General features: G+C 39.0%; 2 protein-coding genes across 5 annotated transcripts; one reads left to right on the forward strand and one right to left on the reverse strand.

The window, feature by feature from the left end:
• Positions 1-1,505: 1,505 nt before the first annotated feature.
• On the forward strand, positions 1,506-6,186 carry LOC133714412 (multiple C2 domain and transmembrane region protein 5-like). 4 transcript variants are annotated; one of them, XM_062140522.1, is made up of 2 exons: positions 1,506-1,798; positions 2,858-6,186. In XM_062140522.1, exon 2 carries the CDS (start codon positions 2,943-2,945, stop codon positions 5,985-5,987), a length of 3,045 nt encoding a protein of 1,014 aa, XP_061996506.1. In that variant the 5' UTR covers positions 1,506-1,798; positions 2,858-2,942; the 3' UTR covers positions 5,988-6,186. The 4 variants fall into 4 exon arrangements, with proteins under 4 accessions (XP_061996506.1, XP_061996508.1, XP_061996507.1 ...); XM_062140524.1 differs by having other exon boundaries at positions 2,880-6,186; XM_062140523.1 differs by having other exon boundaries at positions 1,506-1,783.
• A 4,418-nt stretch (positions 6,187-10,604) lies between these two features.
• LOC133716677 (uncharacterized) lies at positions 10,605-13,365 on the reverse strand. Its single transcript, XM_062143353.1, has 4 exons — positions 13,341-13,365; positions 12,055-13,254; positions 11,465-11,886; positions 10,605-10,832 (listed from the first exon to the last, which is right to left on the reverse strand). The coding sequence occupies exons 1-4, from the start codon at positions 13,363-13,365 to the stop codon at positions 10,605-10,607; spliced, it is 1,875 nt and encodes a 624-aa protein (XP_061999337.1).
• Between the last annotated feature and the right edge of the window lie 428 nt (positions 13,366-13,793).

A 13,793-nucleotide genomic window follows, 5' to 3' on the forward strand; every position in this document is an offset into this window, starting at 1 on the left:
GTAGGAAGCTTACTTACCTCCATTGTTAGTTTGAATACATTATCTGCTCTTTTATTTTTTGATATATATAATAATTCATAAGTTTTTAGGACTGTTTTCAATATATATATTGAATGCATTGAGTGTCGTTAAATTAAAGGTCAACAAACAAATATTTAAATTTGATACTCATTAGATATTTACGTGGATCAATATGAATGATAGAAAAAGCAAGTCATTCTAAATGTATATATACAATCTATATTGACCAAGTCTACATTTATCTCGAATTAAATAAACTTAATGTTTCAGTATATTAATACATTGTAGAACCTTTCGAGGTTCTAACTTCGAAATCAAACCTCTGACTATGATTTTTCGTACTTCTATTTCATTTTGATTTTCGTACTTCTATTTCATTTTAATTTTTATAAGCATGCGACAAAAGGCATAAAACTTGAGATCGAGTTGGTAGTAACTTAATTTATGATGACGATGCACAAACAGTTTAAGCTTGACTTCCTGTAGTTGCTAAGATCAAACATCCAAGTGATTTGTCTGTTGAAAACTTGAAATCAGAAGATGACAATCGAAACCTAAAATAAGGATTGTGTAGCAAGACTGGGTCCCTCGTCCTCGTTTGCGCATAGACTTTTCTCAAATGACTTTCATGAAGAGTACCATGTTGAATATTCCATGTACGTCTTGTTGGCACGTCCAATATATTGAGATCAAATTAATATCTTTCTCACATCACATCCCTAATTTTTTACTCCACTCTCAGCCAGTTTGGTTAGTGTTACCCACCAATAGTTTTACCTTGTTTCAAATGATGTGAAATTTGACTATAATAGTTTCCTCTTGGCCCCCAAAACAAGCTACAATAATTGCTTCTTCTCCTTAAACAAACGCAATGAGTTCTTTGCACCCTTGTTTATCCCAACAAAGCACCAATATTTTGTATCAAAAAACAACAAAGCACCAATATTCTTTTCTTCATTCTGCAGCAAAAACAACTCTTGTTGGCGAAGTCATTTTGTAATCAATTTGACCACTGTTCTGAATTTTCCAAATTTTGCCAACTATTTGGTACCACAATGAGCCAAACTCAATCCCTAACAAAACCCTCAAAATTTAATTTTTATTCCCGGTCCTACTCACCCACAATATCAATAAAAATTAAACTCATGACTTTTGCAATATCATATATCAAATAATTAACAGACGACCTCACTGATTTAATCTCCCTTACCTTAACCAACAAGCTTAGATAGATAGATAGATAATCAATCCTATCCTTGTCATTCATGTTTTTAAAACTTGAAAACACGTAGAAACAGCCAAGCAATATGTTGGTGAAATGCCACGGTGGCCCACAAAGGGAGCGAGTACACAGAACTCTGTCCCTGTAAAACGCACTCAGAAAAACGAAAGCAATGCGTATTGGTCTTTATCTATGCACTTAAACGCGCCTCCAGCTAAAATACAAACAGAGCGACTCAGAGAGAGAGAGAGAGTCAAGAGTCGTACCTCAACTCAGAGAGCCTCGCCTAGTAGACCCCCCAACCCTGCTTTCTCTGTTAACGCCAATCAAAACCATTCATTTAACTCGTTTTCGACGACTCTCTCTCTCTCTCTTCTTCTTCTCCTCTCTTTGGAACCATCCCAGAAATACTACCACCCTTTTTCCCATTTTCTAGCTTTTTATGCGTTTATAAATTTCTCTTGGCCTTTGTGTTGTTGGATTTTCATCTCAAAGCTGTGAGCTTTTTCTGAACTCAAACCTTTCAAGCTCTAAAACAAGGTGTGTTCCATCTTTGTAAGTGCTTTTTCATTTGCTTTCTTTGGTGCTTTGCTTTGCTTTGCTGTTGTGTGTTGTGGTTGTTTGAGGTTAATGGGTTTTTGATCATTGAGGAAATTTGAGAGCTTTGGGGTTTGGAGGTGAAGTTTGGTCAAAAGGGGAGGTGTTCTTATCTGGGTTTCCATTACTTACTGAAATTTGAGAATTACCAGATAATAAAGCTTTAATCTTTGTCTGTTTGTAATTTAAAATAGTTATCTTTATTTCCTCTTTTATCAGGATAATTGGTTTTTGAATGTAAAGACTTTTTATGTATCTGCGTTTATAGTAATTCTTCACCAACTTTTGAGTAATCTGAAAAGTATTGGCTTTTATGTGTGATTTTGGGTTTTGGCTGAACAAAAAGGCAGGGTATATACTATTTCTTTAGAGACCTAACTTTTCAAATAGTTTTTAGTAATCTCAGAGAACAGAGCAAGGAATTTGTGCTAAGATTATTCATTTTTGCTCTGAGAAAAGTGGAAAAAGAGAGGGAATTAAGGAAGATTCTGTATGTTCTTGCCCCCCTTTTTTGTCTCTGAGGAAATGAGAATTTGGATGTTTGATGAATCTTAGAAAGGTCAAGGACGTTTTTGCTGTTTGTTCCTCCTTTTCTTCTGTTTTCATTTTCTTTTGTAGATCGTATGCTTAATAGGAAGCTATAGCACTGAAGCATTTTTCGGCCATAATCTGCCTTTTTCTAAGTTTGTATAGATTCTCAGACTTCTGATTTCATTTTAGTGCCAATTTTCTGTGACATAACAATTACAAAATATAGCTCCTTTTTCCCTTAAGAACACATATGTTCTGTTCAGAGACAAATTTGAATGATATTAGATTTTTGAAGAGAACAAAAATAGAATAATATGAAAGAAACTGAAACGGCCATTCATTCTTTTATGAAGCACCACCTAAGCACTTCTTTTTGAAATGATTCTATATATGTCAGTTGTTTCATGGTTCTCTGTTTCCTACTACTTTGATTGTTTAGCATATCATCTATAAAATTTGAATCTCTTCTTTTTTGTTGGTTCTCAGGTTCTTCTTTCTTTCTTGCCAGTCTCTGCAAGCAGCTAGATATATATATTCTTCCCCAGTATTGCTTCAATTTGATCAAAGTCCCATGAGCAACCTCAAGTTAGGGGTGGAGGTCGTGGATGCACATGACCTCATGCCCAAAGATGGACAGGGTTCAGCTAGTGCCTTTGTGGAGCTTCACTTTGATCATCAGAGATTCCGAACCAGTGTAAAAGAAAGAGATCTCAATCCTGTCTGGAATGAAAGCTTTTACTTCAACGTTACTGATCCAAACGACCTCTCTAACCTAAGTCTTGAAGCCTATGTTTACAACCATGGTAAAGCCAACTCCAAATCATTCTTGGGGAAGGTTTGTCTTACTGGGACATCATTTGTCCCATACTCAGATGCTTGTGTTTTGCACTATCCTTTGGAAAAGAGAGGTATTTTCTCACGTGTGAAGGGAGAGCTTGGCCTCAAAGTTTTTGTTACTGATGACCCGTCTATCAGATCCTCAAATCCACTTCCAGCAATGGACTCTTCGATGGATAGAGGTTCACGCCACACACATGGTCAAGCGCCCTTGCAACAAGTTCCAAATAATGTCCCAAACCCATTCTCTGACGACAGAGCTGATTCGAGACACACATTTCGTCACCTTCCAAATCCTACCATAGCACAACAGCAGAATATTCCTTCAGCGGCTACCCAGCCATCAGTGAACTATGGGATGCAGGAGATGAGGTCTGAACCACAGGGACCTCAAACTGTTCGCATGTACTCAGGTTCATCATCTCAACCTTCTGATTATATGCTTAAAGAGACGAGTCCTTTCCTTGGAGGGGGGCAAATTGTTGGTGGGCGGGTTATGCGTACCAACAGACCATCCAGCACCTATGACCTTGTTGAAAAGATGCAATACCTCTTTGTACGAGTTGTGAAAGCTCGCGATCTTCCTATGATGGATGTTACTGGAAGCCTTGATCCATATGTTGAAGTAAGAATAGGGAACTACAAAGGAGTTACAAAGCATTTTGAGAAGCAGAAGAACCCTGAATGGAATGAGGTGTTTGCCTTTGCAAAGGAAAATGAGCAAGCACATGTATTGGAGGTTGTGGTCAAAGACAAGGATCTTATGAAAGATGATTATGTTGGGTTTGTGCGGTTTGATCTCCATGAAGTTCCTACACGAGTTCCACCTGATAGTCCATTGGCTCCAGAATGGTATCGGATAGAAAACAAGAAAGGGGAGAAGAGGAATGGGGAACTGATGCTTGCTGTATGGTATGGCACACAAGCTGATGAGGCTTTTCCAGATGCATGGCATTCTGATGCAATTGGTCCTGATGATACTTCTTCGGCTACTTTTGCACATTCGCGCTCAAAAGTTTACCATTCACCACGATTATGGTATGTACGAGTAAATGTAATTGAGGCACAGGACTTGATTATATCTGACAGGTCTCGGTTCCCAGATGCATATGCAAAAGTACAAATTGGTAATCAGGTCCTAAAGACGAAAACAGTTCAAACTCGAATTCTGAACCCAATGTGGAATGAGGACCTGATGTTTGTTGCTGCTGAACCCTTTGATGACCATCTGATCATTTCAGTTGAAGATCGTGTTGGTTCAAACAAAGATGAGACCTTAGGAAGGGTTGTCATACCATTGAACACTGTTGAGAGGCGTGCTGATGATCGAAATATTCGTGGGCGGTGGTATAACCTTGAAAAGCACATGTCAGATGCCATGGAGCTGGAGGGAGAGCAGCGGAAGAAAGATAAAGAAAGAGATAGGTTTTCCAGCAGGATTCATCTTCGTATTTGTCTTGATGGAGGGTATCATGTGCTTGATGAGTCTACTCACTATAGTAGTGACCTTCGACCTACAGCTAAGCCGCTTTGGAAGTCATCCATTGGTGTCTTGGAGCTCGGAATTCTAAATGCTAATGGTCTACACCCAATGAAAACAAGGGATGGGAAGGGTACATCAGATACATATTGTGTAGCAAAGTATGGGCACAAATGGGTTCGTACTCGAACCATAAATAACAGTCTAAGCCCAAAGTACAATGAGCAGTACACTTGGGAGGTATTTGATCCTGCAACCGTTCTCACAGTGGGGGTTTTCGATAACTCTCAGATTTTTGGTAATTCAAATGGCAACAGAGATGTGAAAATTGGCAAGGTCAGGATTCGTATGTCTACCCTTGAGACTGGTCGCGTCTACACACACACTTACCCATTACTAGTCCTTCATCCTTCAGGTGTCAAGAAGATGGGTGAATTGCATCTTGCAATAAGATTTTCATGCACATCACTGGTTAACATGATGTTCAAATACTCTAGACCTCTTTTGCCGAAGATGCATTATGTAAGGCCGTTGACTGTGATGCAGCAAGACATGCTACGTCACCAAGCTGTCAACATAGTTGCAGCCCGGCTTAGTCGGGCGGAACCACCTCTTAGGAAGGAAGTGGTGGAATACATGTCTGATGCAGATTCTCATCTTTGGAGCATGAGGCGTAGCAAGGCAAACTTTTTCAGACTGATGACTGTGTTTTCGGGATTGTTTGCTGTTGGAAAATGGTTTGGAGAAGTATGCATGTGGAAAAACCCCATCACAACAGCACTTGTACATGTTCTCTTTGTGATGCTTGTGTGCTTTCCTGAACTGATTTTGCCGACTGTTTTCCTGTACATGTTTCTGATTGGGATTTGGAATTTCCGACTTCGCCCAAGGTACCCTCCTCACATGAACACAAGGATCTCATATGCAGATGCCGTGCACCCAGATGAGCTTGATGAAGAATTCGACACATTTCCAACATCTAAGGGTTCAGATATGGTTCGGATGAGGTATGATCGCTTAAGGAGTGTTGCTGGAAGGATTCAAACGGTGGTGGGTGATGTTGCAACTCAAGGGGAGCGAATGCAGGCGCTTCTCAGCTGGCGGGATCCTCGTGCCACTATGTTATTTATCACATTCTGTCTTGTGGCTGCTATTGTGTTATACGTAACACCTTTCCAGGTTTTGGTTCTTCTTGGTGGGGTTTACTTCATGAGGCACCCCAGGTTCAGGCATAAGATGCCATCAGCCCCAGTTAACTTTTTCCGAAGGCTGCCAGCGAGGACAGATAGTATGTTGTAGATGGTCCATTGAGATGTGGTTAAATTTGCACTGCCAGTAAATCTTTCGGTGTATCTGCTGCTGTTCTTTTTAAGTGTATTTCAATCTTGAAATGCATATGTATGCAACTGTAGAATTAAGTTTAGTGCTTTTGCAGCTTTGCTTTGTGTTCTGTATTTGAAGTATCTATCAGTGGAATGCTAGTATTTGTTACAAGTCATATATTCTTCATGGTGGTGTTGGCTTAAATCCAAACTGCCTTTTTAATTCAAATCCTCTCAAGTTACGAATTACAAGTTGTAATTGGCTAATTGCCTATGCTCTCACGTTGTAACAGCTTTGGGGTCACGCATTCGTCTTAGAAAAGATTTTAGTTGTTTCCTGAAGTATAGGGGATGAAATCAGCTGTCCACATCTGTCCCCTCAACATTCAAGCCATCAGCAGAAAAGTTAGATCGGAACGATATATGAATTGTTCAAGGTAGAATATAGAACAAACTAGAAATTGTGCCCGCGCTTTGCTGCGGAAGTTACTGTTGTCAATGAATTAGATGTATGTAATGGAAGAAAGAAATTATTACATAACATTACATGGTATCCCTGATCTCATAACATTACTGTTGTTCAAGAGAGTAATTGCTTGAGTAGACAATGATAGAGACCAACCCCGTGCGATGTTGCGGGTATGTTATATGTTTAACTACAACAAATAGAAACGTTCGAAACATTATATCAGTAATCAGAGTATCTTTTACAGATTCGAAAATCTGGTATGTTAACCAGCTACATACATGAGCAATTCTGCTCCAATTAGGTACACAGGTGCTGCAAATAAAACCAAGAGCAACAAAAGATCAGAACTTTCAGAATCAGATTAATCAAACACGAAAATCAGGTCAAAATATTCTTCCAATTTCAAGAGTTTAAAAGGTAATAATTTTCATTATCAAAATTAAAAGCTGAAAATTCATCACTGTAATTTAAAAAACAAATAAATAAATAAAGACCAATTTTTTTGGCATGAAATGTTCCAATATTTGCAGAACATCTAGTAAAAGTAAAACCCTAAACCCAATCACGAAGAAGCTTAATTGAACAATGAAATACCTGATTTCCTTAAAAAAAGTTTCATTAATTCTTTCGATCACTGTCCCAAATTGGGGGGTATAATCCCACAAAATTGCAATAGAATCATTTGAGCACCATGACCCCCTAAGAGTCAGAAGTAGAAGTGAAAAGCTATGAATGCAATGTACATGTATATCATGTATATATGCAAGTGCATCATCTGTAAATGATATAATCAATTTCCTAATCACATGTAAATGAAAACTTTCCTTCCATTTTTCAGAAACTACATGAAACAAAAGAACACGAACAATCAAGCAAAACAACGACTGACTCCTCAAAATCTGAACTTTGAAGAGTAAAGATATTCCCCATGTTAGAAAAAAGAGGAGAAAAACCAATACAGAAACAGCAACGTACTTTTTGCTATTTGTTAAGCAGCAGACAAAGGCTATTACCTGCTATGGCATTTGCAAATGTCTTAATTTGAAAGCTACTGCTTCCATCATTCTTTGCCAATGGTGCAAAATCTCGGCAAACATCCTGAGGTGTAGAATGTCTCTTCAGCACTCCGACAGGCACCATATATCTACCTTAAAGATAAAAAAAATTTGAGGAACAATTGTGCTAGATTGTATTCACACATTGAATCTATACTAACATATAAAATCAAGAACACGACTTTTAATAATCAAAACGCCAGTATACTTAAAGAACATACAACAACAAAATTCAACCTTAACTTCCACAAAAACGATTCTTTTATGTTATTGGAAAGTAATCCTAAGAATAGATAAAACAAACATAATAGATTATCAGCCAAATATCACATCAAAATCTACTGACCATGACTTGTATTGCGGGCAAGCTTCTAGCTTGAAGTAGTGAAAGATGTTGAAGGAAAATCGACTTAGTGTGCCTTATCAAACTAGGAGTAGTAATAGGAGAGAAGGTTCTAGAATTCCTAATCATAGATGGATTAGTATTCCTTGTAACATTAGAATATGTACTTTGTAATCCCTATATATAGGGCTCCTATTCTCAATAATATGTTGGACATCTCTCTCTACAATTCTCTCTCAATTCTCTTTTCCTTAAACAAAAGACTTATTAATGCTGTAATCGCCACAATGATTGATAGCCAAACTCATCTATAGAATTATCACAGAAAACAAAAATGAAGTATCAAGAGACACTATTTCAGCTTTATTTCTCAATAGTGGCTTTAAGCAAAGAACAGAACAGGTCACAACCCAGTAAAGATAACCATGGGAAGAAACTAAAAGATTGAAGATTTGCTTTACCTTGACTTGGGAGTTTGGATTTTCTTTACAGAGCAGCAGAGAAAGAAAGCTGTGGCAACTAGTTGAACACTGTTAACCAAGACTTGAAAGAGGAACAGTAGCATAATGAAATCTACTTATATTAGTTATTGTCTGCACATCACTGGTTTCACTTCCAAAAACAGTCATCATTTCTCTTACTAAGGGTTTACTAAAAGTCAATAAAAACTAAAAAGTCATTTCTCTTACTGAAGGTTTACTAAGGGTTTACTAAAAGTCAATAAAAAGTTTAATGTGAGTAGATTGTTTACTGAGCAGTAAGTTGCCAAGAGACATAAAAGTATGATACAACACCATTAATTCTTCAATTAATTAACCAACCAAATAATCTATCCATTACCACTGTTATCAATGGAAATTATCCAAAGAAACAAAAGGGCAACATACTACACCATTAGTCCGTTACACAAATTAAAGATCTATATGGGAATTGAAACCTACAATGTACATTTGACAGAATATATTGGATCTTACAGATACAGTACCAAAAACTTAAAAAAAAAAAAAAAAAAAGGAAAAATAAAATCTAGGACGGCAAATGATATTGACTAACCTATGTAGCATCTGTAGAGGTATGGCAAATGATAAGTACAAATGATCTGTATGGGAATTGAAACCTACAGTTTACATTTGACAGAATATATTGGATCTTACAGATACAGTACCAAAAACTTGAAAAAAAAAACAGAGAAAAAAAAAATCTAGGACGGCAAATGATACTGACTAACCTATGTAGCTTCTGTAGAGGTATGACAAATGATAAGTACACCACCGATCAGAAGCAACCTAGCTCTCTACCTCCAACCTTTAACAAAACCAGACAGAAGAATAAGAAATATGATGGCTATCATGCACCAATTACCCAGTTGTAAAACGCAAACAAAAACACAGCTTCATACATCTATCAATTTGTTTTAATACTATGTTCTTCCTCCTTCAATTCCGAGAAGCTCCAAAATTATCTACCCTTTGTGCACAGATCAAGTAAACAACCGAATTATCTACCTTTTCCATTTAGTTTGTCAAATTTTGTAATTATAAAGACAACAGACTTGTAATTTAGCCATCTAGAAAACCCAATCGATCAAGACCATCCTAGATTTACAATTGACAAATATCTTCATGACAAAACAGAAAGCAGAGAGAAAATGCAATTCTATAGAATCATGATTAAATCCATATATGTATACACACATCAATTCAACATTGAATTTCAAAAACCAGCACCAAACTACTTCAGAAACCATCAAATTTTTAAAGGCCAGTTGGGAAATTAATTAAAGATTCAATTTTGAAGAACCCAACAATCAATTACCAGGAAATTGAAATAGCTTACATGAGTATTGGAAGTATATACCAACAATCAATCACTTGGACGAAATTGAAACTTCACCTTCACGTTGTCGACGGAGAGAAAGTTGACGGGCTGTTGAAGATTCACGATCAGTGTTGCAGAGTCAGCGTATTTTTTTCCCTTAACAGAAAACCAGCAAATTGGTCAGTTTTCGGGAAAGAATTCAATTCCAAGCAGAAGAGTATTATTACTCTGAGACTGTGGATCAGTTCTAGAGCTATCTGGTTTCTGCGCAACAAAGAAACGATGACAATTGACACGCGAGGAGTAAAAAAAGCAAGGGTTTTTTGTACCAACAGTGTCTAGACACTCGGGTGACTGCCAATATAATACCCGGACTTTAAAAGTTATCAAAGTGATACCCAGACTCAATTTTTCGTATCTCTGGCGTACCTGCGGTCATTTTTCGTAATGTCTCCGTCAAATTCAGCATGTGCCATGCACGTGACTCCTTAAATGAGGGTAAAAAGTCCGATTTGCCCTCAATTCTTTTTATAACATGAGAACCACAACTTCTTCCCTCCAAAACACATTAAGTTGACCAAGACCTGGGTTGTTTTTCCCTCATTGTCAAACCTATGAACTCTTCCCTTCAAATTTGACCAATACCTATATCACTTCAGATGGCTACAAAAACATAATTAAAAGAGATGTACCATATCAGAAGCAAAGGTATCTGTTTTGATGCATGGATATAAAGATTTAAAAAATGACAATATCAAACCAACAAGTCAACATACATTGATTGCTCTATAAACCAACAAATTGTTCAAGAAAATGTCTTCAAAAGAGAGCAATTACAACAACTGTTCTTAACATCATTGAACAGATCATATATGAAACAAAAACTGGATTGGTTCATGTCAACATGGCTTAAAATCCTGCCCATTCAGATTCAGTTTGGCCTTTCTGCTGTGCCTTTTTTGCTGCTGGGTTTTGGCTACTTTGTGTTGGAGGTGCATGTCTTGTTTGTGAACTAGAAGGCCCTGCATTGACACCTTGGCTGCCCTCCATGGTCTTTCGCTTCTTCCAAGCCTTCCTAGACTTAATGAGCTGATCTTTCAAGCTGGTGTTACCCTTTGAAGCTGAAACTTTTGGTGCCTACATGTAAAAATCATAAACATATCCATCACAACCACAACCAACAGATCACTAGCATAAATCCACAACCTTTACCACAACAAACAGATGACAAACTAGTTCCAAACCAAATGGGGCACAACTTTAACCATAAGCAACATATCACAAACTAGAGCATACCAAATGGAGCACAAGCTTAACCACAACCAACAGATCATAACAACAACCACAAAAACCAACAAAATGACAAGGTTATAAGCCGAACCTGCTGCCTTCTTTGCCTCTTTCTAGTTTGCTGGGCACCATTAGAAGTACCTTCCCCCTACAATGGAAACAACATTAATTTGATGAAGTGTGATTGTCAAAAAACCAACAATTTAAATGACTCACTGATTGCTTTGCTGCTGCTGCATTTTTTGCTTTTGCCTTAGTGATTGGGCATCCCAACCGATTGTGCCCTTTTTGGAAGCAGACCTGGCAGGTCATCTTGGTATATGTTCTAGGCATCCTTGTTGTGTTGGTTGGGTTAGGGGCTGGTGGTGCCTGCTTATTCTCACCCGGTTCCTTGAATCTGGTCATTCTAGGCCTTCCAGCTTGCTTCTTGTATGGGGGAGGTGCAATGGGGTAATCCACAACTTCCCAATCATCCTCACCATGCCAGCAATAGGATGGATAATGGGACTGTATGCCTCCATATAACTAGAAGGCATCAAGTAGTCATCACAAAACAGGGCAGGTTCTGCTTTCTTGCTTCTAATGGCACATATGGCATGAACACAAGGTATGCCACTCAATTGCCACCTCCTACATGTACATGTGTGAAGCCTCAAGTCCACAGCATGTTTGCTGCCATTATCTCCCCCTCCAGTAATTTGAAACTCAAATTCACCACTACTCCATGCTCTATAACATGAAGTTCTCTCTGCCACCTTATCCATAATCTTCTTAATCCTAGGGCCAACCATATCTTTCCAGCCCCGAACTGCAACTCTTCTATTAGCCATCCGAACCATCAAGTCCATCCTTATCTTCTCAAGCATAGTCAATATTGGCTTATCCCTAGCAGGAATAATAGCTGCATTAAATGACTCACATAGGTTATTCAACAATATATCACACCTCCCATCTTCTCCGAAGTATGCTCTACTCTATTGAGCTGGATTCTTATCTTGAAACCACTGCCATGCTTGTGGATCCAGCTGCTGCATCTCATCCATATGCCTTTTGAACCACACTTTTGTACTTGATCTTGCTGCATCCCAAACTAGCTGTTTCAGGCCTTCTCCTGGATGCTTTGCTTTGAAGTTGTTGTACATATGCCTAACACAGTGCCTGTGTTCAGCATTGGGAAACAACTCTGCTATTGCAATCCCCAATCCTTTCTGCTTGTCTGTTATGAAGGTGTAGGCTGAATCCCTCTCAATCCTCAAATCCCACATGAGGTACCTCAAAAACCACCTCCATGAATCAGTGTTCTCAACCTCAGCTATTGCATAGGCAATGGGGAACATCCCATTGTTTGCATCTATCCCAACAGCACATAACAGTTGGCCCGGGTGGTGGCCCTTAATGTGACACCCATCCAACCCAATTAAAGGCCTGCAGCCATCCTTCCAGCCCTTCTTGCAAGCTGGCAAGCACACATACATTCTGTGAAACCTCCTCACGTCCCCAACCATTTCGGTCTTGATCTCCACTGTTGAACCTGGGTTGCTTCTCAGTAATTCCTTCTTATAGCTGGCCAGCTTGTTGTACTGCTCAACATAGTGTCCCTCATTCATCCTTTTGGCTTTGTTCTTTCCCCTTGAGATGGTCTGCACATTCACATCCAAATTGAACTTCTTCTGGATGTGGTTCTGAATCCCTTTTCTGCTCCAATCTTCATCAACCAAGAGGTCTTGCTGAACCTCCTGAGCAACCCTATTGTAGTTTAGGTGGTGACTGGAATGAATATGTGAACACTTGTGCTCAGATTTGAGAGTCTTGATGACAACTGTGTTAGGCCCAAGGTTAGCTATCCCACTAGCATACAACCAAAAATCACATCCCCACTGACATTTAACTTCAATCTTCTTGGCTGTGTTCTTTTGAAACCAAATTCCTCTTGTGCTCACCAGACCATACTCCCTGATTGCCTCCTTCAACTGTTTCGAATTTGGGAAACACAAACCAACCACAAACCTAGGGTTCTTCAGATCTACCCTTCTGTTCCAAGACTTGAGCTTTATGCCTCTCCAAGCTGCTATAGGGAGAGGATTCCCATCTTCATCCTCCTCTGTCTCAGATCCCTTCAAACTGGCCAACTCTTCATCTGTTTCAACCCCATCATCACTACAATCTCCTCTGAATCTCATCTCTTCAAATTCTTCCACATTTTGGGGATTTGACACATTTTCTTCAAACTGTTGGTCGTCCTCAGAATCTTCTTGGTCATATTCACTGTCTACAAAAAAATCTGAACCATCCGAGCTTGAATCATCACCATCTACCTCCTCATATCCCTTGCTGCCCTTCTTTCTGGTATTGTACCGTGGCTGTTTCTTTTGTCTCCCATTAGACCTATTTTCAGATCTCCTCTTCTTGGCTAGCTGCTGTTTCACTAGCAGCCTTGTTCCCCTTATCTTTCTTCCCCTTGTCTTGACCAACTGTTTGGCCTGCAGCCTCTTCAACAGTTGGCCCAACATCTGGTCTTGTTTGGGCCGCAACCTCTTCCTCAGTTGGCCCAACTTCTGGTATAGTTTGGGCTGCAGCCTCTTCAACAACTTGCCCAACCTCAGGTCTTGTTTGGCCTGCACCAACCTGTTCTGGCTCTTCAACAGATGCCTTCAAAGGCTCTTCTTCAGATCTCTTCAAAGCCTCCTCAGATGCCCTGATTGCCTCTTCAACAGCTGGACCATACTGCTTAGGCCTCTTAGCGATATGCTTTGGTCTAGGCCTTTTGACAAATGCATTGTAGAATCCACTAAATACCCCTAAGTCATC

This window comes from Rosa rugosa, chromosome 6 (genome assembly GCF_958449725.1).
Source record: "Rosa rugosa chromosome 6, drRosRugo1.1, whole genome shotgun sequence".
NCBI lineage: Eukaryota > Viridiplantae > Streptophyta > Magnoliopsida > Rosales > Rosaceae > Rosa > Rosa rugosa.

What these genes read in the sequence shown, in the direction of transcription:
- LOC133714412 (XM_062140522.1), top strand. Translation starts at nt 2,943, where the DNA reads ATGAGCAACCTCAAGTTAGGGGTGGAGGTCGTGGATGCACATGACCTC.
- LOC133716677 (XM_062143353.1), bottom strand. Translation starts at nt 13,365, where the DNA reads ATGGGAGACAAAAGAAACAGCCACG. An exon ending in AGACAAAAGAAACAGCCACG is followed by an intron (nt 13,255 to 13,340) that starts GTACAATACCAG and finishes ATTTTTTTGTAG; the next exon opens with ACAGTGAATATGACCAAGAA. An exon ending in TCCATCCTATTGCTGGCATG is followed by an intron (nt 10,833 to 11,464) that starts GTGAGGATGATT and finishes TTTTACATGTAG; the next exon opens with GCACCAAAAGTTTCAGCTTC.